The 26,352-nt window shown below is 42.3% G+C and overlaps 1 protein-coding gene across 1 annotated transcript in view; it reads right to left on the bottom strand.

Moving 5' to 3' along the window:
• Window positions 1-26,352, bottom strand: part of ZNF407 (zinc finger protein 407) — a 400,972-nt gene that overhangs the window by 218,652 nt on the left and 155,968 nt on the right. Inside the window, exon 5 of the mRNA XM_081097576.1 lies at window positions 17,229-17,303. Within this exon, the coding sequence (XP_080953702.1) occupies window positions 17,229-17,303 (75 nt within the window). The remainder of the gene's footprint in view (window positions 1-17,228; window positions 17,304-26,352) is intronic.

The following is a 26,352-nucleotide window of genomic DNA, read 5'->3' as shown; positions in this document are numbered from 1 at the left end:
TAAAAACTAAAACATTACATTCCAGGTATTAATTTAGCTAAACTTTGTAATTCCAGCTAAGAATGATTACATTCTCTTTTTTTTCATTCTGTTTTCATCGACTCCAACAGTTGGATCTGTTGGATTAAACAGTTTTGATTTTAATCACGTCTTCCGAGGCATTAGGTACTTTTGACAAACAGAACACAGTAAATAAAGCTGTGCTAAGACTTGAAGGCTGAGTGCTATCACCTGCTAAGTAAGTTAAGAGCCTGACTAAGTAGTCTCTGAGCATGTCTGATTCAATACAGAATTTCCACAGAAATTTAATTGTCTGATCACTCAGGCATCAATTATATTATGAACAGTAAATCGCACTGTACAAGTAAAAGACTCCACATACTGAGAGATTTTCATTGATCTGATGAGGAATCCACAATTTCTTTGAGATGCGGAGAAGGTGCCCTACCTCTGACATGGTCTGGGGCCCTCCAGATTCAGACTTAAGCTTTTACTGGTTTTACATAATTATGTTCTATGCAAGCTTTTTTCCTTCCTTTTACTCAAAAGAGGGATCTCAAGAATTCACCGAAACTTTGAAATATGTTCATTTAGTGCTAATACTATGAGTACTTATAATAGTGGCCCAGTACATAAAATTTGTGCACATGGGGGGAGGGGTGTCCCTCAGCCCAGCCTGCACCCTCTCCAATCTGGGACCCCTTGGGGGATGTCTGACTGCTGGTTTAGGCCCAATCCCACAGGACATCGGGCAGTCAGACATTCCTCTTGCAATCCGGAAACACTGGCTTCTAACCGCTCACCTGCCTGCCTGCTTGATCACCCCAAACCACTTTGCCTGCCAGCCTGCTTGCCCCAAACTGGCCCCCCACCAGCCTTCTCACCCCTAACTGCCCCCCCTTGCTAGCCTGATTGTCCCCAACTGCCCCCATCAGCCTGCTTGCCCCCAACTGCCCCCCACCGCTGGCCTGCTCACCCCCAACTGCCCCCCCTGCCAGCCTGATTGCCCCCAACTGGTCCCCCCTGTTGGCCTGCTCGCCACAGATTGCCCCCCCTGCTGACCTGCTTGGCCCCAACTGCCCCCCCCCCACTGGCCTGATCACCCCCAACTGTCCTCCGCTCCTGGCATGATCGCCCCTAACCACCTCTGCCATGGCCCTGCCACTATGGCTTTGTCTGGGCGGTGGCTACGGAGCCGGCTGGGGCGCCAGCTTGGCTCCATGGCTCCGGCCAGCGTCACCATCTTTGTCATGTCAATTTGCATATTCCCTCCTTCTTGGCTGTGGGTGCCTCCATCTTTATTGCAAAGTGATGGTTAATTTGCATATTACTCTTTTATTACATAGACTAGAGGCCCAGTCACGAAGATTTGTGCACTGGGGGGGGGGGGGGGGCCCCTCAGCCTGACCTGCACACTCTCCAATCTGGGAGCCCTCAGGGGAGCCCTCTCCAATCTTGGAGTTTCTGTCTATCTTTGCACTCGTATGAGCGAATTGTCTGAGACCCCCAACCCAGTTTGGTTTGTTGCTCACGGAATAATAGAGGCATTTTTTTTTTCTTTGCTCCAATGGTGGAGATTTCTTGGAAGTTTTAGGATATCTTCCCTTTAATTTTTCCTAGACACTCTGATTTTACTTATGTCTCTCACCTTTGCTTTCCCTCCATCCCCAACCACAACAGTAACTTGCTCCAGGCTCACTTCGCTCTAGTGCAGGGGTGGGCAAATTTTTTGACTCGAGGGCCACAATGGGTTCTTAAACTGGACCGGAGGGCCGGAACAAAAGCATGGATGGAGTGTTTGTGTGAACTAATATAAATTCAAAGTAAACATCATTACATAAAAGGGTACGGTCTTTTTTTTTTTTTTTTTAGTTTTATTCATTTCAAATGGGCCGGATCCAGCCCACGGGCCGTAGTTTGACCAGGAACGCTCTAGTGTCTAGATCCATTTACCACCAGAACTACAATTCCCAGCATTCCTGGTGCTCCCTGCAGTCTGGGCTTCCACTTCTGTTCCTGGGCTGCCACCAAAACTACTATTCCCAGAATTCCTGGTGCTCCCCATGCTCTGGGTTTTCCCTACCAAGGGAGCTACGTCCCCCCAAGGGAGTGACTGAGGAAGTGACCAAGGGAGCCACATCCCCCTAAGATGCCGGCTCTCCCACTCTGCTCTGTGTATGCAAATTACCTGCCATGTTTGCAGGATTAATTTGCATACTCACTCCTCATTGACTGGTGGGCGTGGCTTGTGGGTGTGGCTTGAGCATACTGGAGGGACAGTTAATTTGCATGTTGCTCTTTTATTATATCCTATCTAATAATAGACAAACATGGTAATTAACCATACTTCCGCTACGCTTCCCATTGGCTAATCAGGGTGATATACAAATGAACTGCCAACCAAGATGGCAGCCAGCAGCCACGCAGCTGAAGCGAACATGAGGCTTAGTTGCCACAGCGATGGAGGAAGCCAAGGTTCCCCGCCTGCGCGGCCTAGCTCTGAGCTCCGGATGCAACAATGTTGCAATTATAGAAGCTAAACAAACCCCAGATACCTGCTTTTGGCCAGCCGGCCTCCCAGCTGGGGCTGCAACAAAGTTTCAATTACAGAAGGTAAATAAATCCCAGAATAAAATAAAGAAAGAACAAAGGAGAGACTGGGAGCTTCAGTTGCAGGCTTGGCCTGCCTGAAAACAGCCCTCAGCCTCTCATCCAGGCTGGCCAGGCACCCCAGTGGGGACCCCCACCCTGAAGTGGGTGCAGGCAGCCTGAAAACAGCCATCAGCCCCTCACTCAGGCTGGCCAGGCACCCAAGCAGGACCCCCACCCTGATACAGGACACCCTTCAGGGCAAACCAGCCAGCCCCCACCCATGTACCAGGCCTCTACCCTATATAGTAAAAGGGTAATATGCCTCCCAGCACCGGGATCAGCGGAGTCAAGAGGCCTCCTGGCACCGGGATCAGCGTGACAGGGGGCAGCGCCCAAACCCCCTGATCGCCCTGCGGCTCTGTGTGGGACAGGGGGCGGGGCCACAACCTCCCTATCCGCCCTGCTCTGTTCCTGACAGGGGAAGGCGCCCCAACCCCCTGATCGGCCCTGCGCTATACCTGATAGGGGGGAGCTCTCCAACACCCTGATCGCCCTGCGGCTCTGTGTGTGACAGGGTGTAGCGCCCCAACCCCACCACCCCACAGGCCCTGCTCTGTGTGTGACGGTGTAGAGCCATAACCTCCCCATCAGCCCTGCCCTGAGTGTGAGAGTGGCGGCACCCCAACCCCCTGATCGGCCCTGCTCTGTGGGTGATAGAGGGCGGCGCCCCAAACCTACCCCACCTCACGGGCCCTGCTCTGTGTGTGATGGGGTAGAGCCATAACCTCCCCATCGGTCCTGCCCTGAGTGTGACAGTGGCAGCGCCCCAACCCCCAGATCGGCCCTGCTCTGTGTGTGACAGGGGGCGGTGCCCCAACTCCCCTATCAGCCCTGCTCTGTGAGCGACAGGGGGGAGCTCCTCAACCCCCTGATGGGCCCTGCTCTGTGCGTGACAGGGGGGAGCTCCCCAACCCCCTGATCGGCCCTGCTCTGTGCGTGACAGGGTGCAGCGCCCCAACCCCCTGATTGGCCCTGCTCTGTGCCTGACAAGGGGTGGCGCCGCAACCTCCCCATCGACCCTGCCTTGAGTGTGACAGGGGGCGGTGCCCCAACCCCCCAATCGGCCCTACCCTGAGCGTGACTGAGGGTGGTATCGCAACCTCCCAATCCGCCCTGCTCTGTGCATGACAGGGGGCGGCGCCCCAACTCCCCAATCGGCCCTGCTCTGAGCCCAACCAGGGGCTGCACCTAGGGATTGGGCCTGCCCTCTGCCACCTGGGAGCAGGCCTAAGCCAGCAGGTCGATATCTCCCGAGGGGTCCCAGACTGCGAGAGGGCACAGGCCGGGCTAAGGGGGCCCCCCTCCCCCCCGAGTGCACAAATTTTTGTGCACCAGGCCTCTAGTCTATATCTATAAAAGCCTAAGAGACTGGCCAGTTGGCCAACTGGCCAACTGGCTGGTAGCTATGACACACACTGACCACCAGGGGGCAGACGCTCAACACAGGAGCTGCCAAGCTACAGCAACTTTGCAGAGTGCCCTCTCACACTCCGGGACCCCTCGGGGGATATCGGACTGCTGGTTTCAGTCTGATCCCAGGCAGGCCAGGCGCTGAGGGACCCCTCCAGGGCCTCTAGTATAACTACAAATATGAGATGAGAAAAAGACAGTGTGAACACCACAATGCACTATGAGAATGAATGGGAAAATTATTGTTTTATAATTAGCTACAAAGAAAAATTGTGTCTAATTTAAATAAAAACTCTCATATATGTGTTCTACTGAATCTGCTGTACTGAATCTGCTGTTTCCCATAATTCTTTGCTCTACCAGACTAGCATGAAATGGGGGCAGAGATAATATGCATACCTTAGCATCAAACCACTAATGTTTTCATCTAAAAACAAGCACTCTGTTAATTATAAATGCTATGTATATAGTATAATTTTCTGTATTTGTATAACTATCAGTTCATGTCCCCTTCACCAAACCCTGAGAAACGAGACAGGTGTCCTCTTCAGCATCACGGATTAGAGGGGAGAAGGCCACATGGACACAGAGAGCGCACTCGAGGTTGACTCCAGTAAGAAGCAGGACATTACAGTTACATAGAACTTCACTAATCTGCAAGACCTTTCCCATAATGCAATCATAAATCATATACTTAGACCAACTAAGAAGAAATCCATTCAAAAGAGTTCCAATGCAGATTCCCTATCTTAAATCTATGAAAATTCACAACTGCTGATTACCCTCTGGAAAGCTGAGACAGAGAAGAAACCATCTACTGTAGAGACAGGGCATACACATTCACAACAGGAAAACAAAACAATGTGCTAAGAGGAAAGGCCATCAGGCTTCTGGCTAAGAAGTGATTGTCTGAAAATCTAGGAAAGGCTTTTCACAGTGAGACAAAATCTGGGCCTTGAAAGAAAGTGCACACTGACCCAGGCCAGTGTGTAAATAAAAGAAGAGAATAGACAAGATTGGTGGTGTGGCTTCCAGCAGGAACTGAGTGGAAATACTAACGGGGATGCTGAGACAGAAATCACACTATACAAGGCTATGTCCAGGAAATCATTATCACAAAACAAGAAAGAACTGGATTATATTAAAACTCAATGGAAATGATTACTTCCCAGAAAAGCGGATCTCTATTTTAACATCATATGCTAGAAATAGCTCTAAGTAGAATAAGGTTGACTCATACGAAATACCAATATTTGACTGTTTTTAACCTAAGTGTTGATTTCATCTAACTCAATGTTAGGAGGGGTTAATATCTCAGTAAATATCAATTGGTGTCAAAATTCTTTCGAAAGGAATAAAGAATTAGCTGACATGTAAGACGGTGATTTTGTCTTAAGATTAACTCAAGATCCACATGTCACTGCCTGTTTTCTCCTGATGAGAGCAGCACCATATTTTGGGCCTTTGTTGTAAGCTCACAATTTATTACGCAAGTGACCCTATGACTAAAAAAGAATGGGGGAGGAAATATCTTAGAGAATAACCTATGTAAGTACTTGGTTTTTCCTATTAGAGTTCTGTAGCATAATAAAATATAAACATCTTGTTTCTCTTCTGTTAAAATGGATAATCAAATTGCTTTGATCCAACTTTACAAAAATTCTTTCAGAAAGGTTATAAATTTTCTAAAAATTTCTCAGGAAAATTTTTAATCTTGGACCATTATAAGCAAATACCAAGACATCAAGAATATAAAGAACCTCTCACAAAAAGTCAGTACATATAATGAAACTGTATAAAGTTGGTAATTAACCATAATTGAAGGCTGCAGTGAACATATAGGCTTTTGTTCTTTTTAATTCTGGCGCTGACTGGGAATTAAAGACAAGAGCTTAAGGCAGAGTTTAGTCAGAGTCCAGATGTATAAGTCCAGTGTTCTAAAAGTAACTTAAGTAAAATAAGAGAACAGACAAAAATATTCTAGATGCCTGCCAGTAGAAACACCTATACTCTGAACTTTAACATATTCCATCCATCATATTTGAGATCACTTACTCAGTGTCTTTTTTAAAATTTAAAAAAACAGATAATCCTATATTGAAGACCTGATTGAATTACTAGATTAAATGATAGCAAGAAAACAATCCCTTAAAAAATCAACTTCTCACATTCAACAATAATGTATTATTGCCTGCAAGAGCAATGGGAACGAACATACATACTAGAAAAAGAATAGTTTCCTAACTCCACAAAACTCAATTTTATTTATTTCTACATAGGAATGAAGTAGAAAGCAATAGAATAAGATGTCATTTTAATAAGGATCATCAATACTACTAGTAAAGCACACATCTCTGTTCTAAAAACTCGCTGAACTAGCACTAGAGACAGAGTTCTAACATGCGCAGTACTGGTAGAGTCTTGGGTTTCTTTGTTAGGAGACAGTAATGATTGGCTAGAGGAATTTCTATATATACTCCACAGTAGTAAAATAAAAACAATCAACTAGAGATGGAATAAATAAGACAGGGACTCCTAGAAGTCAGAGCATCAGACTGAGACTTGAAGTAAAAAATAATTTGGTTGGATAACCAGGAGATGGAATACAGTTTGAGTGCATCAGGAAAGAGGCAGAACAAAGTGGATAAAAAGGAAGACGTAGATTGTGAGTCAGGAAAAGAATGTGTCTAACAAAATCAAATGGATAAATAAAAGGCTTCTTTGCAGCTAGTTCTGCAACAGTAATCTGGGAGAAGGCGTCTGGGTCTGGTTCTGAAGGAACAAACGGGACCAGGCAGTCTGTTAGGAAGCAGGGAGGGAGGTCCCCAGCAAATGTCACTGCGACATCACTATCTACCTGCCCCCAGTCTCTCCATGGTGTCTGGACTCTACACTGACAGGGGTAGAATCCCAGACCAGCTCTAGGTTGTGCTGGCTCCTCTGATGTACAGAGAAAAGTAACCAAGGCAACTTTCACGGATCTTCTCAGCCTGTTTCCAACCCGGTGTCCCAGGCTCATCCATACCCTTCCCACATCTACTAAATGAAATGCCCCATTGGCGACCATGTCTTAAACCTGCACAGTCTGGAATCAGTTCCTCACCCATTCCACACCCCCTAAGTCAGGTGCCCCAGGTCACACCAAGCACACTAGATTAGGATACCACGAGTTCACACACTTCTCAAAGATTCCAACTGTGCTCTCTGCTCTCCATGTCCCATTTAAAATGTAGCCTCTTAAAAGGGCCTTTCCTGACCACCCCTCCTAAACTATCCCTCTCCTAGACATGTTCTGGAACAGTACACCCCTGTATTTTCATCAGAGCCTGACACCTAATAAAATGCTTTTTCCTTTACGTGCGTGTTATCTTTCAGTCCTTACCCTCGACCCTTCAACTAGAAATCTAAGGGTCACGAGAAGAGAGGCTGTGTCATCTCCAAACACTACTTACCATCTCAGTGTTGGAACACAGTAGTAACTGGAGTAGATGTAGGAAAGGTTTATTGGAGGAATAAATGAGAGGCCCTTACTGGCCTCCCCAGAATACCCCTAAAGGAGGATTAATTGTTCCCTCTTGTAAAACTTTCTTCTGTGTCATTGTGTTGTTGTTTTTTATACATTATGGATAACTGCATAAGAACCCTTATATTCTAAAGAACAAGAATCATATAATATTCAGGTTTACTTAAGCTCAATAATAAAAGACACAGAGATGAATGCTCAATAAAATGCTGGCTTAAAATTAAAGAATGAATCTTAGAGTAGAAAATAATCTTATACACATATATACTACTAACACTTAAAATCCCTCTACTACTATCATGAGAATTACCTTTTTAAGTAGCAAATATGGTATTTTATCAGCATACCCATGATACACTCAGAACAGCAGCCACTTTGGAGGGCGAGCACCTGGAGTACAAGGCACACAGTGCTCCGATCTTTGCTGGGGAGACACACTAGCTACATCTGCTCAGCAAGCATTCTTCAAACAACAGATAATCATGACAAATAAAAGCACTATTGGAGTAATACAAAGACATACACTAAGTTTTCATACAGTGGGCAAGGACGATTTTTTAAAAGCCTCATAATGGGGCTAACAATGATCAACAAATTACTCCCAAAACTACGTGGCTGAAGAAATGTGTACTCCCAAACAAATACTGACCCTGCTTTACAAAAATTCCCACTGCAAAACTTTGCCTGAATTATGTAAGGTTGTTACAAAATATCACGCACATGAAATGGGAATTTCCCAGAGGAGAAAAGAGATGGATGCAGAAATAACAGTAGGAAATAAAACCCCTCCATGAAGCCCACCCTGCTTTCTGAAGGTGGACTTCAATTTTGGCACTGAGCTTCTCAGCAATGAACACAAAGATGAAAACTCAATCCTATCCACAATGTGCTAACGTAAGACCAAAGTGACAAGTTGTTTCCCAAAGGCACACCTTTTCCTGGAATAATGACCAGAGAGAAATCTTGAATATCACAGGATGATATGACATGAGCAGGACCCTGAGCACTATCTTTACAATAAATACATGGGTTATTATAAGGTTACTTTTAAAATTTAAGTCATTATCATATAAACTAAGTAAAAAATCAGTTTTATTGGAGGGGAAAAAAATAAAAACAGTGCAGTGAAGGAAAGCAGCTCCCTAGTGATGGGCCTAATCCAACAATAAAACTGACCTCTCATTAACAAATGAATGGAAGGAATCAGTATTCTGACAGTAAAGTAAATCATCTGAGGAATACGTAGGACCCAGGTGGTCCAGGTAGGATGGCCATTCTCCATGGAAGCTTAGGAACCCATGGACTGATGAGCATGAAAAGAGGGCTTCTATCCCCTCAGAGATGAGCCCCAAAAATTACCTGTGCTAGATCCAAACATCTCCCCCAAAAAAATCGAGCCGGAAGCTTCAACAAATAAAGGAGGAACTGAGGTCCCAGAATTCTACACCACTGGAACTTACTTTTGTTAATGTTCACTGGAAAATCTATAATATAAGTTAGAAAATAGTGATTTCAAGAAGAAAACGATTGTCATAAAGTAACCGCAAAACAACTAAATTATCCATTTAAATTTAGATATACTTCCTATGTGCTGACAAGATGACTTTGGTAAAAAATATATACATATCTCCTATGTTCCTTAATAATTTGTCAGTTTAATTCAGGAAAATATAGAAGGAAATTTTCTAAAAATAATAATCTTGGCTTGCTGAACTGATGTGACTTCTTCCTATCTTTCCATGTAAAGGTAATTACTGAGCAGGGCTATCTGCCTTTTCAGTCCCACTTTGCCACAATAAGACCATGTCCAATAACCACAGCATCCTATTTGTAAACTGGATACTGTCTATGGATAGAGAAAAGGGAGAACATAGAAGAAAGACAGTCTTACACTCATGCAATAGCAATATGAAGTCATTAAAATCTAACGATCGCCCTCTCATTCAAATAAAACCTAAATGAAAAGAACTGATATGTTTGTCCTCCACTTTGGCTCAAGAGAGTTGCTTGTTTAAATATTTTTCAAATCAGAGAATATTCTAAAAATATCCTAAATTTGATCATGAAAGGAAAAATGAAAAGAAAAAAAAGATTGCCAAACATCAGAGTAAGGGAAGAAGTGACAGTGTAGACCAATATACGCAGTGGATTTGGGGAAGCATGAACCAGAAGCCAGGAAACAGGAAGTGACTGACATGAGGGACAGATGACACGGAATAATATATCTCAATGCATGCATCCATGAGATTTAGCTTTCTCTCAGTATTCACCTTACAGAAATTCACACAGAATAAACACTGAGGAAAACTACTGATTCTTTTAATAAAAGGAAACACATGCAGTAATAACAACTTAGCCAAAGGCAAACTATTTCTTTAAAATGGATAGTAAAGTGACAATAACAGGAGTTAATGTCATACTATGAATTCAATCTTCTTAATTCAGAGTTTTTATACATGGTATTATTCTCTCATTTAAAAGTAGCTTAAATTTCTAATCAACACAAAGTATTGCTAGCAAAGTTTTAAGAGCAACTGTGTGTATGTGTGTATATGCTTTTCCCAGGAACGATGGGTTTAGGATTTTCATGTTTTAAGAAAAAGGGTGAGGCTTATATCTAAACTGAAAAAAGGGAACAATGGTGACACTTTGATACAATTTTACATCTATAATAATAAAAGGGTAATATGCTAATTAGACTGGACATCATTCTGGAAGTCCTTCCTGATGAAGCCGGGTCAGGAAGGAAGCAAGCCGGGTCCCGGAATGCCTGCAGGTGGCCGGAGGAGGGAAGCCCGGGTCCCAGGTACCCAAGGGAAGCTGGTGCCAGCAGCCAGGGGAAGGAAGGCCTACTCTTGCATGAATTTGTGTGCATCAGGCCTCTAGTATAAATATAAAGGTTTTGAGAAAAGAGAGAAAGAAAAGGAGACCAGATCAATGCCAAAAGACTGACAGAATTTCTGTCCCACAGTAAGACTCAGTGATATTTAGTACATATGAGACTGCGTGGGAAAGATTATGCTTCTCAGTAAGATTAAAGGTACTGATAAAGAAAGATGACCAACTCCAAATCCCAAATGTCTGATAAAAGGGGAGAACCCAGGACCAATGATAGGGCTGGGCCATCTGAAGGAGGCCAGGGGGAAATGTATGCCCCTGTATGAAAACACCAGCCCTGAGCCAGCCCAGGGGCCTGAACACAACCCATAGCTATGTTGACAATAAAACACACAACCTTAGCCCTAACTGGTTTGGCTCAGTGGATAGAGCGTCAGCCTGTGGACTTAAGGGTCCCAGGTTCGATTCCGGTCAAGGGCATATACCTTGGTTGCGGGCACATCCCCAGTAGGGAGTGTGCAGGAGGCAACTGAATTGATGTTTCTCCCTCATCAGTGTTTATAACTCTCTATCCCTCTCCCTCCCTCTCTGTAAAAAAAAATCAATAAAATATATTTTAAAAAAAATAAAATAAAAAAACATACAACCTTCATAGGCTCCTCCAGAAACTGTTTCACACAAAAAAATACTAAGGTTTTGATGTGGATATTCATTAATAACTGGATAAAAAACAAGTGCATTTCTTATTATTGTATAAAAACATTTAATTCTGAGACTCTCTGATGCAGGCATCACTTTAAAATCCTCTCCTGGGCCCTGGCCTGTGTGGCTCAGTTTGTTGGGCATCATCCCATCCACCAAATGGTTGCTGTTTCAATTCCAGGTAAGGGCATATGCCTGGGTTGCAGGCTCCATCCCCAGTAGGGGATGTGCAGGAGCAGCAGGTGGATGTTTCTCTCTACCTCTCCCTCTCCCTTCCTCTCTCTCTAAAAATCAATAAACTATTCTTTAAAAAATAAAATTAAAACCCTTTCCTGGTACAAGTGGCTTCGAGAGCATGTCAGTCTTGTACCAAGATGCTGCCAGTGTGGCCTTTCCTGACAGGGTCCTGACACCACAGAAGCAGAGGTAAGGTCAGAGGTTCTGAGCAGTCGTCTCCCCTCCTCCTATTCACAGGGTCACTCACAGCCAGCTGATAGCCGAGTGCTGGACCCTCAATGCCAGCACTCTCCACTGTGATACAGCCTGGCCTTCACACGGAGGTACTGATCATGGCTGTTTCAATCCTGGAACTGTGAAGAAGCTCATTTTCTAGATTACTGCTAACGACTTTAAAGTCATAAAGATACTATGGCTTACTATACAAAAAGAGAATTACTTTTTTAAAATAGGGAATACTTCAGAGTAAAGCTGCAAAATTAATTGGAGTTTATTTTAAAATGTGAATTTGGCTATATTTAGTTATTTACATTTAAGTGTATGATTTCTGAAATATGGCAATGCATGACCTTGAAATAAGTTCATGCAAATTAAGGAAAAGTATGTTCTTACACAAGCCATCACTTCAGGAGTTCATGGTGTCAAAAATAATATATTTGAAGTTATTTAGTTTTCTGTTGCTAATCACAGTCATGCTAAGAAAATTTATTGGTTCATCAAACGATAGTGTAAGTATATGAACTGATCTGTAATAAATTATCATTTTTGCATACATCAGTCAAAGCACAAGGCCTAAGTACTTGCAAACAAAATGCATTATTAATTTAATGGTCACAGCCTATTTAGCTAACTTCTATTACTATTTGCTGTAATATGCAATGCATAAAAGGCGAGAATTGAATTCAAAACATAAAAAAATAAACTGCTTAAACTTTCCTGAAGAAATTAAAATATAGCAAGCTTGCAAAATTATAGCCAAGACACTAATGTTTTAAATAGGTAAAAAAAAAAAAAAAATGTTTAACTTAATTTTGAGAACAGTTATGCCCAAAGTGAGGGTTCAGCATGCTGGTAGTTTCTTTGTTTCCTACAACCACTAAAAGGCATGATTCCCTCAAGAAGGAATAGAGGAAAGTGAAGTAGAAGGAGAGATCCTTTTGGCATTTACTGTGCTAGGTACTGCTAATTAACCCTTAGTCTTCTCCAGCTATGGATGTCCATTAGAAACTTATACTGCTACTGAGGTCCTGGCATTTGGACTTAGCATTTCTATGCATAAGAGAAAACGTCCTCCTCTAAACAGATACCATAAACAGAAAGTAATCTGAAGCTCAGAGCTTTTAAGAGGAAAACCAATACAGTCTAAGATGCTTACTTTAGATAAACTTGGACTACTCGGAAGGTAGTAACCCAGAAGATGGGTTATACTCCCCATCTGATATTCATTTCCCAATTTTAGGAGAAAAATCATACCGGCAATGCTGAAAAAGGATATCATATCTCTAAGAGGAGAAAAACATGAAATCTTTCTCTTGCCTCTTATTAGACTCCCTTTATGTACTGGGGACTGAATAGGTGAAAGCAAGAGAGTATTCCTGGAGTGTACAGGAAAAGATAAAGGGAAAAACCAAACTTCTACTGTAATACATATGGAATCTACTATTTTTGAAGTGCCTGGAGGATAAATATACGTATAAGATAATAAATTACATAGTTGAGTTCAAAATGTATACTAGTTATATAGTAGAGAAGTATTTTCTTTTTACTAGTTATCTGATCTAGATTGTTTTCAGTCAAATTTATTTGTGAATAAAACATCCTAAGTACCTATATGTATAGATTCTCAATGTGAGAGAATATAATTAGTAGAAGAAAGAGCACTAGAATTGGAGTAAGAAAAGTAACAATTCTAACATTTGAGTTATTGAATAAAAAATTGTATATTCAGAGAAAACAAGATGGTGACATAGATAACACCGAAATTGCTGCCTCCTACAACAACTTCACAAATACAACAAAAAGACGAAACAGACATCATCCAGAACTACAGGAAGGCTGGCTGAGTGGAAATTCTACAACTAGAAGGAAAGAGAAAAGCACACTGAGAGTCAGGAGCTGCGGAAGTAAAGTGCAAAGGTACGGAGGCTCGAGCGAACGCGGAAAGGGGCTGGTACCTGAGGACGTGGCTATCTTTTTGAATCGGGAGGGAGTCACAAGCTCCCGACTGCTCTGAACTCCAGTTCCGGGAAGTCTCTGGGGACCCAGGCCTCATACAGGGAGAAACTGGACTGTCTGGCAGTGGGCAGAACTCGGAACTCGAGTGCGGCTTTCCCTCAGAGGTGCTTGCAGCAATTAAATTACCGGGACACTGAGATGCAAGGCCCCTTAGGGCAGGGCTGAGGATCTGCCATAGCTGCTTGCTCCGCTCTGTTGATTCCTTGAGACCCCGCCCCACCCAGGCTGCCACAGAGGCTTTTGCTTATGAATGCCCTGGCCCTTTGCAACCTGAAAATTACCTAACAAATTAAAGCTGGGCCAGACAGACCCAGAACTTCCAAGAGAAGGCCCAAGGCCCCACAGCAGCTTGCATTGCTTCACAGCTGTGCCTCATCTGGGCACCTCCAAACTCCAAAAAAGGAAGGGGAATCTGCAGATCTTTTTGTAGCTCCTGCTGGGTAACCTCAAGCAGAGACTAAATTAGCACCTCCTTAGATCCAAGAGCCAGTGTACCCAGTGGTCAGAGTGGGACCATCCAGATTACAACTCCTCAGATCCGTAAGGGACACACTCAGGGGTCAGACTCAGTGAGCACCAAAGCCCCACTGAAGCAAGTCTTGCCCCAGAAGGGTGTCTTCAGCACAGAAGTTCTCCCACTGCAGACACAGCTGATTCTCACTGCCAATTAGCCTGGAGGTCAATTCCTCCCAGTGATACCTACAACAATCAAGGCATAACTACAACAAGACTGTGCACAAAGCCCACAAGGGGGTGCACCAAGAGTGTCCACCTCAGGTAACTGGGGAGGCTGAGCCACTGGGCCCTATAGGACACCTAGCACACAAAACCACTCTACCAACACAGGGAAGCATAAAAAATGCGGAGACAAAGAAACAGGTCACAAATGACAGAAATGGAGGAAAGCAAACTACTGGATATAGAGTTCAAAACTACGTTTATAAGGTTTTTCAAGAATTTTATGGAAACCGCCAATAAATTTAGTGAGAACCTGGAGAATATGAAAGAAGACCAACTAGAAATTAAGCATACACTGACTGAAATAAAGAATAATATACAGAGATCCAACAGCAGACAAGAGGATCCCAAGAATCAAGTCAAAGATTTGAAATACGAGGAAACAAAAAATGCCTAACTGAAGAAGCAAAAAGAAAAAAGAATCCAAAAATATGAAGATAGTGTAAGGAGCCTCTGGGACAGCTTCAAGCGTACCAACATCAGAATTATAGGGATACCAGAAGAAGAGAGAGAACAAGATATTGAAAACCTATTTGAAGAAACAATGACAGAAAACTTCCCCTACCTGGTGAAAGAAATAGACTTACAAGTCCAGGAAGCGCAGAGAACCCCAAGCAAAAGGAATCCAAAGAGGACCACACCAAGGCACATCATCATTAAAATGCCAAGACCAAAAGACAAAGAGAAAATCTTAAAAGCAGCAAGAGAAAAAAAGTCAGTTACCTACAAGGGGGTACCCATACAACTGTCAGCTGATTTCTCAACAGAAACCATGCAGGCCAGAAGAGAGTGGCAAGAAATATTCAAAGTGATGAATAGCAAGAACCTGCAACCAAGATTACTTTATCCAGCAAAGCTATCATTCAGAACTGAAGGTCAGATAAAGAGCTTCACAGATAAGAAAAAGCTAAAGGAGTTCATCACCACCAAACCAGTATTATATGAAATGCTGAAAGGTATTCTTTAAGGAGAGGAAGAAGAAAAAGGAACTCTTACAATTTGCCACAGCATGGATGGAACTGGAGAGCATTATGCTAAGTGAAATGAGCCAGTCAGAGAAGGATAAATACCACATGATCTCACTCATTTGTGGAATATAATGAACAACATAAACTGATGAACAAGGACTGATCCAGAGACGGAGAGGCATTGATTGGACTGTTAGGCCTTGGAGGGAAGGTAGGGGAGGGTGGAGGTAAGGGGGAAAGATCAACCAAAGGACTTATATGCAAGCATATAGGCCTAACCAATGGACACGGACAACAGGGGGGTGAGGCATGAGCGGGGGGTGAGGGAGTAGGGGGTAACGTAGGGATAAGGACACATATGTAATATCTTAATCAATAAAAAATATATAAAAAAAATTGTATATTCCTAAATCACAGTCCTTAGACCTATGAAACTAGAATAATAATACACTGCTAATAAGGTCATAGAATAAGTAACTGAGATAATCCATGTGAAAGCAATGAGAATCTAACAATTAAAAATGTTTTGTTTCCACTTCTTAAACACTTATGAAACATAACTTGGGAATCATGAAACATAAGTCACAAATTATAATTTAAATTACATTGAATTTTTTGAATTTCAAGAATAATTCATCCAGGATATGTTCAACATATACATTTTTGACTCAAATTAAATATGTTATAAAGAAAAGTATAAGAAACCAAAGGCAAAAAGTAAACATATGGGACATCCAATTTTTGATACAGCAGGCATGTCCAAACTAAAATGCTAAAGAAAATAATATGCCTTCAATAGAAACGTCAAGTTAAATTCCTTGTAAACATAAAAAACTTACAGGCATCTTAAATTTTTACAAAGGCAATTAAACATTTAAAACATGGGAGAAGAGGCCCTAGGATATAGTGTGATAGAATAAATTGCATGATTATTGACATTTTAAAAGAGTATTAAAAACAAAGAACATTCCAGGAGTGTCTAGAATTTCTGATACCATCTTGGAGGATTTGAGGAAAGCTAAAAATTGATTATCTTTGAAGGAAGGTGAGAGTACCTGCCCTGGGTCTGATTGGCTGCAAGTGTTAAAGATTTAAAAATTTCAGAAGTAGCCATGCTCACCTGGTAGCTGACATACTATATTGCAGCTCACCTAATACAATTAAATCTAGGTGATGAAGCTAATTATGATACAATAGCAAGGAAAAAGAAAGCCTGGCAGTTGATGACATAATAATTACAGTGTTATTTTTCATGACATGGCAACTGTAGTATTATTTTGGGAATGACAAAGATGTATTTCTTTAATATTAGCAATGTTTAATTCTACAGTAAGGATTCAAAAATGTTATTTTAAAACCTCAAAATAAAAATACAGGGGGGAAAATAGACAAAGTGTAGTCTTACATACTTATTTTAGCTGATTCAAATGTATCAGCAGAGGTCAATTCCCTCTAATTTAACTCTTCTACTATTTGAAGATTGTTTTACAAATTCACAAACTCAAAGTTCCTCATATCCTTTCAAATATTATTATGACTACATTTTGGAGGGAGAAGGGCATAAAACAGTGGTTCTCAATCTTGGCTGCACATTAGAATCACCTGGGAATCTTTTTAAAATCCTGATTTCTGGGCCTCATCCTCCGGAAATTGTTTCTTTGTTATGGGGTGAGGCCATAACATTAGTAACAAAGAAACAGAATTTCCAGAGGATGAGGCCCAGAAATCAGGATTTTAAAAAGATTCCCAGGTGATTCTAATGTGCAGCCAAGGTTGAGAACCACTGGCATAAAACATGATATTCAACAATAGAGTACCACAAATGCAAGCCATGTGAACAGGCTTGAAAAAATTCTAGAAGTTACCTTATCAAACAAATTCTGAAATGAAAATATATTAAGTTTTCAAAAGTGAATGAAAATTACCTTTCTTTGGGGGTGCCAACTCCATGTTTGCCTAGCAGATGAGTATTTAAGTGCTTCTTCATTACAAAAGCAACCCTAAAGAAAAGAAAAACAACAGTAACTATAAAACTAAAACTTCACTCTCTGCTAGAATTATGTACAAAAAGTATTTAAAAATAGGCATGTATATATGGATGTAACATAATGCACATTACAATGGCACTCTTGCTAAACAGAGAGCTGCATACAGATCAAATTTACTATACTATTTGGAAGTCAGAAATAACTGCATTTAAGTGACTGGTTCATTTTCTTATTTGAGTATACTAATGTGACCAAAACAATGATTTTAGTTCTTTAGTCATTGTCTTCACTGTCAGGAAACAAGAGAAAGCAATATCTCAATGTAATAACATTCACTGCCCCCTAGTTGATCCCACACTTCAATCACGAGATGATTTCAGAAAATGTCATTTTATTAAATATTTAAGGGACTGTAAAAGATAGAATGAATAGCCTTCATGGAGTTGCCTTAAAAATATGATAATAATTTGAAGAGCGGTTTTTAACAATGATATAAATGTTTATTGTATCTGCAGCACAGGCAAAAAAAAAAATGTGAAGTACCAAGAATATATGAATCACTAAAAAAAAAAAGAGTATTACCTGGCATGCTATCTTATTTCATACACAAATCAGCTCACTTAATCCAATTTTGTTGACATAGATATGAAATGGACAAGAATCTGCAGCCAGTCCATGGAGCAACATTCTTCTACTGAATATGGTAAAACATCAATTTAATACTTTCTGTGATTATTTAAAGCAATTTAGATCTCCCTCAGAAGCATCAAACTCAAATGGCTCTCTTCATGAGCAAAAATATAAATTTTACTCTTGTAACTTTCAGTGTAAAAGGGCTTGCAAACATTTTTGTTAATTATGTATTACAGCTGTCCTTCATAAAGTTAATTACTAGTAGCTGAAAGGCAACAGAATCTATTTGCATATGTACATGAAAGGCATGACATATGCAAAAATATGATTTTAATTAGCATTCTATGATATGAGGGACTACAAATCAAATTGGCATGTTATAAGATTCTTAACATTAAACACTGAATTCATCTGGACATGTTTGCACAAACGGGTTTCGTGAGACTGTGAAGCACTATGGCCTTCTGGAAGAGATGTGTCAAAAGCCACGACCGAAACAATTCCTAAAACTGAGACTGCTTCTTTTCTTTTCATGTATGGTCAATTTGGTTATTTTCCTATAATATTATGGAACCTCAGTTTTGTGGCTAAAATAATATATCTTAATATTTTAAATGACTATTACTTAATTATTCAAATAATCCATCTCTATACACTGAAAATAATATTTTCATTATATTCCATCTAATATATAATTACTATGGACAACTATAAATAACTGATCATACCATCAATCATTAAAATGAAAAAATAATTATTATATATGAAGAATCAAACTGTGATGATATTAAAGGTTAGTAAAATAACAGTACAAAATATTCTTTATTTGTTTCTGCTTGATTAGGACAAAATAAATAACATTTTTCATTTCCTTAAGAAAGAATAGAGTAATAACAACAGTCCATTTAAGTCATAACTTCCCTACTGTCCTCTATTTTCCTATAATTAAAAAAGCATAAAGCTAATAGCAAAGAGCAAAGGTTAAGAACCCAAAGTTGCAAAGCACAGCTTATTTACATGAGCAAGTATAATTTAAGAGACTTGAGCTTAGAAAATGCAGTGCAGTTTAAAAAGAAAAAATAATAGTTAAAATGTTTAAGTTTTAAGAATTGAAACAAAAATATGATACCGCACAGGGGAACAAAGTACACAGGGAGGGACAGCTTCCACCTAATGGAAACTGCTTACATGATCCCACTGAATAACTAACTATAACACTAAATGAGTGTTATAGATATTAAGGGGGAAATTTTATAATTCTAAAACACACTGTAGTTATAGTCAAATGCAAAATATTTATTCACCCAAAATCTGATTTAAAGTAAGTAAAAATTCTTTAAATTTGATCCACGGAAAGCATAAGTAATGTAAAATTCTCAATATCCTCTGTTAAAAATCCTAAACCAGGCATGATTTAGGATTAGCAATCATAGAATGCTAATTAAACTCACCAACCACTATGGACATAACACCACCAGCATGTCATGACTGACTGTGGCCTACCCTTCACTACCATCCTCACAGATTTAACATTTTTAACATACTCACTGTTTTGGAAAATTTATAATCTAGATACCATGAAAAGTAAGACAAAAATAATCCCAAATCAGCAAAGCTCTGCTCCTGCCTTCACCCACGCCCTCCTGTATCATGCACACTGAGCGCTTAAGATGTGGGCAGCTTCAGGGGGTGGGATGGAAATCAGCCCAAGTGGGGCCTTTGTGGAGCTGTCCTTCCACGGCCTATAGCTTCTCAACCAGATGGAGCGTCTCTAATGCTGCCACACCCTGGGCCTGTCCGCAGCCGAGTGCATGTGATTGTTCATGTCCGCAGTAGCACCTGCACGATTCTAGAAGCATTCTCAGCAGCTGCAGGGCATCAGTAACAAACAATCCAAAATCCCTGCTTCAGAAAATGGCAGTGGTTCTCAACCTTGGCTGCACATTAGAATCACCTGGGAATCTTTTTAAAATCCGGATTTCTGGGCCTCATCTGCTGGAAATTCTGTTTCTTTGTTACTAATGTTGTGGCCCCACCCCATAACAAAGAAACAGAATTTCCGGAGGATGAGGCCCAGAAATCAGGATTTTAAAAAGATTCCCAGGTGATTCTAATGTGCAGCCAAGGTTGAGAACCACTGGAAAACCGAAAGCCCAGTGAGGGAAACAGAACAAAGGGAAAGCAGAGAGCCTCTTAAATAGTGATAAGTGGAAGGAGAAAAACTAGAGAAGGAGGGGATCTGAACAGGAGGGGATCAAATTTTACATGTGGGTGGCTCAAGAATGTGATTTGTGAATAAGGGGGTGAGAGGCTGGGCATGGCAAGGAGCAGGGAGCTGCAACCCATAGAAGGGCACCCAGAGACCATTCTCAGAGGGTGCGATGCAGGGCGGAACAGGAGCAGCAGGCTTGGTGAGGGCGTCAGCCTCACAGGCCCTGATAGCCTGGGCTTGTACCCAGCGAGAGAAGAAAAGCCTCACAGGCATCAGAACAGAGAGACGTGTCGGACTCACATTTTACTAGATTCCTAAATTAGAGGGAAGGGAGAGGAGAAGAAAGAAAGGAGAACAGAGGGAGAGAGAAAAGAGGGGCGAATTAACTGTCTCCTGCAATAATCCAGGCAAAGATGATAGTGGCTTGGACCAAGGGCTAGCAGTGAAGAGATTGGGTCAAATTCCAGATATATACTTGTGATTAGAGCCAACCAAATTCCACATGGATTGGATAGGGAGGCAAAGAAAATCATTCAAGGTTTTGGCCTAGAAATACCAAGCTGCTCTGAAGGAGAACGCCAGTCTGGGACACATTCGATAAGGAAGCCTCTCTTGGATGTCAAACAGGAGGCCTAATCAACAGTCTTATATTCTCTGAAGCTATCCATCTGGCAAGTGCCTGACAACCTGAAGAAACACCTTGAAATAATAAGAAACAGTATTTCTCAAATATGATTGATTTCCAAGTATATATAATTGCCTTAAATAACATCACTTAGAACTGTTTTTGGTGTCAAAGAGCAGCACAGTAATAACATTTACATCCCAGCTAAGACTTCTACTTTTCAACACAAAACTTTCATGTTTTATCTCCTAATTTTAAAATAAATTTTCCTGCACATCAATCCTATATAATAAAAGCCTCATATGCAAATTGTCCCCACAGGCAGTCGTTTGACCAGGAGACCATGAGTTCGACCTCTCGCTATGATGTGCACTGACCACCAGCGGTGGCACAGAACATGGCGGGCGTCAGCAATATGGCCCTGGCAGCGGGCAGCAGTGGAGGTGCTGCCAGCCCCAATGGGCCCAATGAGAGTGGGACCTCGGCAGAATGGTGGGGCAGGTGGCACCAGGCCAAGGCGAGTGCAAGTGGGGGCTCGATTGCTCTGATCGATTGCCATGCAGATGGAGACCAGCAGCAGCAGGGGGTCCGGCCATGATCAATCACCCCACAGATGGGATGGTGGAGCAGGTGAGGGGGCAGTGCCAGACCAAGGATGGACGCCAGGCGGGACTGTGGGTCTGCAAGGCTGGGGCACAAGCTGGGGCTGCGAGGCTGGGGATGTGAGTTGGGGCCCAATCTCTGCAGGCCACACCAAGGTACCCCACCTGTGCATGAATTCGTGCACTGGGTCTCTAGTCCTAGCTAATAATAGACAAACATGGTAATTAACCGTACCTCCAACAAGCTTCCCATTGGTTAATCAGGGCGATATGCAAATTAACTGCCAACCAAGATGGTGGCCGGCAGCCAGGCAGCTGAAGTGAACAGGAGGCTTGCTTGCTCCAGTGAAGGAGGAAGCCAAGGTTCCCCACCTGCCGCTGCTTGGCTCTGAGATTGCACTCTAAGAAACAAGGTTGCAATTATAGAAGCTAAACAAACCCCAGAAACCTGCTTTCAGCCAGCCGGGCCTCAGAGCTGGAGCTGAAACAGTGTTTCTATTATATAAGCCAAACAAACCCAGATACCTCCTTTCAGCAGCCGCAGTATCAGAGCTGGAGCCACGCCTCAGAGCTAAAGCCAGCTCTCAGCTCCAGTGACAGCCATAGAAGGTAAATAAATCCCAGAATTAAAAAAAGAAAAAAAGGAGAGGTTGGGAGCTTCAGTCACCTGCCAGCCTGAAAACGGCTCTCAGACTGGCCAGGCACCCCAGTGGGGACCCCCACCCTGAAGTGGGTGTGACCAGCTGCAAACAGCCATCATCCCCTCATCCAGGCTGGCCAGGCACCCAAGCGGGACCCCCACCCTGATCCGGGACACCCTTCAGGGCAAACCAGCCGGTCCCCACCTGTGCACCAGGACTCTATCCTATATAGTAAAAGGGTAATATGCAAACGGACCCTAACAGCAGAAGGACTGGGAATGACTGGTCACTATGACACACACTGACCACCAGGGGGCAGACACTCAATGAAGGAGCTGCCCCCTGGTGGTCAGAGCGCTCTCACATGGGAGGAGCTCTGCTCAGCCATAAGCCAGGCTGATGGCTGCCAGTACAGCGGTGGTGGTGGGAGCCTCTTCTGCCTCCTCAGCAGCGCTAAGGATGTCCAAGTGCAGTTTAGGTCTGCTCCCCGCTGGCAAGTGGACATCCCCCGCGGGCTGCCAGGCTGCCAGAGGAATGTCTGATTGCCATCTTAGGCCCAATCCCCCGGGGAGTGGGCCTAAGCCAGCAGGTAGTCATCCTCTGAGGGGTCCCAGACTGCGAGAGGGCACAGGCCGGGCTGAGGGACCCCTCCTCGCCCTCCCCACCCCCCCCCCCGAGTGCACAAATTTTTGTGCACCAGGCCTCTAGTATAATATAAACCTCATCCTTCAGTTGCTTAGGTTTTATTGCTGTGGAATTATTTCCACTTGAGAATCAAGAAAGATTATCTGACTGACCTATTAAGGTAAATAAAATGCACAATAAAATTCATTGTGAATGCAATTAGAGAAATGTGAAGGCAATGGACACCCAAAGCCACGACATTCGGGAAGTCCCTAAACCCTACTCTGTCCTTGTCAAGGTTTAACTTGGGGACCAAAATCAGGTTTGCACAGGCTGTGTGTCTAGCATCAGAGGAAAGAGAGGGAGCAGTAGCAGGGTGAGTTGTAAATTTCTGCTACCTTTCTATTTGTTTCCTCTTCTCTCTAAAAAGGTCAGATGTTCCTTAAAGATACGCCTATAGGAATAATATCCAACTACTACTTGAAAAAAATCTAAGGACTAGAACACATAGGTTTAAAAAAATGTCTAAAAACAGGTTAGCTTAAGACTATGATGTAAGACTATAATGATATCAGCACATTCATTTCCTCGGCTGAGTAACTGACATAGTTCTCCCATTGGTCCCCTCCACACCACAGCCACACAGGTCCCAAGCTACCTATCAGAACACAGGGTGAACTAAACAATAATATAACCGACAGTCCTCAGTCACTGCTGAAGAAACTGGAAACAAACACACAAACCAACAAGCAACAAGATTAGCTGGCAGAGGCAACCTGAGGATCACATAAAACAGTCACCCCAACCCCACTCGTGGCCACCTGTCCCCCCTGCTAACTTGGAAAGGCTGCCACACTGGGCTGACTGGAGCAGCCCTCATCCCCGAGGAGCAGTTCACAGACACATGCAGAGAGCGAGTGAGGGGGAGCCAGTGCAAAGGCGATGTCCTCCCACGGCCCTGCCTTCTGTGACGCCTGTAACTGAGAACACTGAGGACATTCTGAGGGGCAGTTTTCTCAATTCAAGTGTGAGGGAAGCAACTCTTCCTGAGAGCTTTGTGAGGATGAAACAAAATAAGGCAAACACAATGTTGCATGAGGGACAGGTGAAGTCACCTTAATAAACCATAGCTAATATTAGCACTGCTATTAATAATCATGCCATAATGTGGTAACATCTAGCAAATATACAGTTTCAGGATTTCAACTCCAAAAGCCTATGTGCCTTAGGCCACTTCAGGCAGCACCTTACACGATACACAGATCAGCACCAATGAAATTGCAGGTGATGTGTGCAAGACAAACTAGAAAATCAAGTAGCAATGTGACAAAGCCATCACCTCAAACACCACCACCCACCTATGTGAAGAGCACTAACCTGCAATATGAACAAGTACTCTGACTCATTTATATTAGATATCTATTTTTGTTTACATTGGTCCCCAAGACGAGGAGGCAAGAAAGAATAATAATGGTCCCCAAGATCAAGTAATAGCAACAAGCAAAGAGTAAGAAACAATTGCCTAGCCAGTGTGGCTCAGTGGTTGAACATCGACCTATGAACCAGGAAGACACAGTTGGATTCCTGATCAAGACACATGCCCAGGTTTCAGGCTTGATCCCCAGCAGGGGACGTGCAGAAGACAGCAGATCAATGATTCTCTTTCTTCACTTATGTTTCTATCTCTCTCTCCCTCTCCCTTCCTTTCTGAAATCAATACAATTATGTATGTGAGTGTGTATGTGTGTGTTTGTGTGTGTGTGTGTGTGTGTATATTAAAAAGAATAAGAAACAATCACATTCATATGGCCACAAACCCACAGGTGCCTTTTATAGTTTTAACTTTGATAAATCTCTAAATTAAAAATAATAATTCTACCTAACTGGGAGAAAGAATGGCCTAATTAAGTGAAACTGCTGAAATCTGAATTTTAACATATCTTTAAAAGAAATAATATTTTCAAAGCTTTTAAACTCCTTCTAAATCCTAGAGTCCCACAAAAAAGCAAATCTGCCCAGAAAACCACATCTCCAAGAATTCTGCTCCCAAAGTCAAGACTGAGCTCACTGTGGCCGAGTCTCCCAGATCGGCCTTTGTACCTTCCACCGCATTTCAATCCCTTCCTTCCTTTCTGGTCTCTTCAAAAGGCCTGGGTGCTCCCACGGGTGCAGAACCCAGGTGCTCCACAGAAAACAGCACCCAGTGGTCCCTACCTTCATCCCTGTGATGCAAGATGAATACATGAGAGCACCAATGTGGCAGGAGCAGGATTCTGGACAGAAACTGCCTGGGCTTCCATCCTGGTCCCATCAGGAACATGCTCTGTAAACTCACACATACCATTCAACCAGGTGCCTTGGTTTCCTCTTACATAAAATGGGATGGTAGTAACTGTTCCTACCTAATGGGGCTGTTATGAGGGTTACAAGATTAATGTTTGCACAGTGCACAGAATGGTATCTGACACATTCTGAGCACTATAAATCTCTGCCACTTTTAGCTATTAACCACCCAGGCTCAGAGGTTCAAGAAATAATCACTACCTCCCATGTCCTTATTCCCACTGGCCAGTGCCTTCAGAACTGGGTACAATGTTAGCAGAAAGAGTAGTTGCCTGCCATCTGTGAATCTGAGTAGGAACCCAAAATCTAGAACTTGAAAAGTGGCCCCCTCCTCTAAAAGCAACAATCCTGGTCGATCAAAGCCATTGAATTTCTGTGAGCACAAGCTAAACAACTTAGTGTTTATTTATTAGCAGCAGTCTATTCATCTGCCAAAGTCCACAAGGCAGAAACAGAAAGTATAAGCAGAATATTAAATAATGAAGAATAACAATCCCCTTCCCATGTAAGTTCTAGATATACAAAAACCTATTATCAATAATGTGATCTGGCTTTTAGAGCAAATGTCACTTGCCATTAAAAATATATAGAAAATTTTCCATATTGTGTAATGTCTTTTTTATGATTAATAAGATATTACCATTCTGAAAATGACCGTAATGAATAGATTATTCTTATACTATAGTTTTATATGTAATGGTATAGTTATAAAAGATGGGTGAGTTATAGATTTTTATACTGCAGTAAGTGACTCTACATCACTTTCAGAGCAGTGGCTCCTAAAAGATGTCCACACCCTAATCTCTGAAACCTGCTGGGTTCCATGGTAGAGGGGGAATGATGGTGGCAAACCCACTGACATTACAGTAGAAAAATTTTCCAGTATTATCTGGGTGGATTGGTGTACTCGAAATGTTCTTAAATGTGTTAGAGGAAGACGGGAGAAAGGAGTCAGAGAAAGAGCTATGAAAGCAGGTCAGAGATGCTCTGCTACTGGTTTTGAAGATGAAATGGACCATGAGCAAGAAATGCAGGTAGTAGCTCGAAGCTGGCATTGTGTCAATGCCCTGTTCTCTAACGACCATCTCCCCGTGGTTTTAGTGCTCATTAACTAATGGTGACCACCTTGATGATTATCATGAGGACTGCAAAATGGGAGTGTTCTAATTCTCTCATTCCTCCTACCTTTATTAGCTGGCTTTCTTCTATAAACAACTTCATCATTTTCCCATCTGTCTTAAGATACTCTCTCACCCTCACTCTCCTTCAAGAGCATTTTTAATGGACTCTTGAATTTTCATTTCTATTCCATGTTTTATAATAAATTATCATAATTATGGTTTTTAATTCTCAAACTACCCCCAAATAGGCCAGTGGAGAC

Source organism: Myotis nattereri (assembly GCF_964212035.1).
Source record: "Myotis nattereri genome assembly, chromosome: 8".
Lineage (NCBI taxonomy): Eukaryota > Metazoa > Chordata > Mammalia > Chiroptera > Vespertilionidae > Myotis > Myotis nattereri.
The sequence above is the reverse complement of the archived record's forward strand: the minus strand, read 5'-3'. Positions and strand labels throughout refer to the sequence as shown.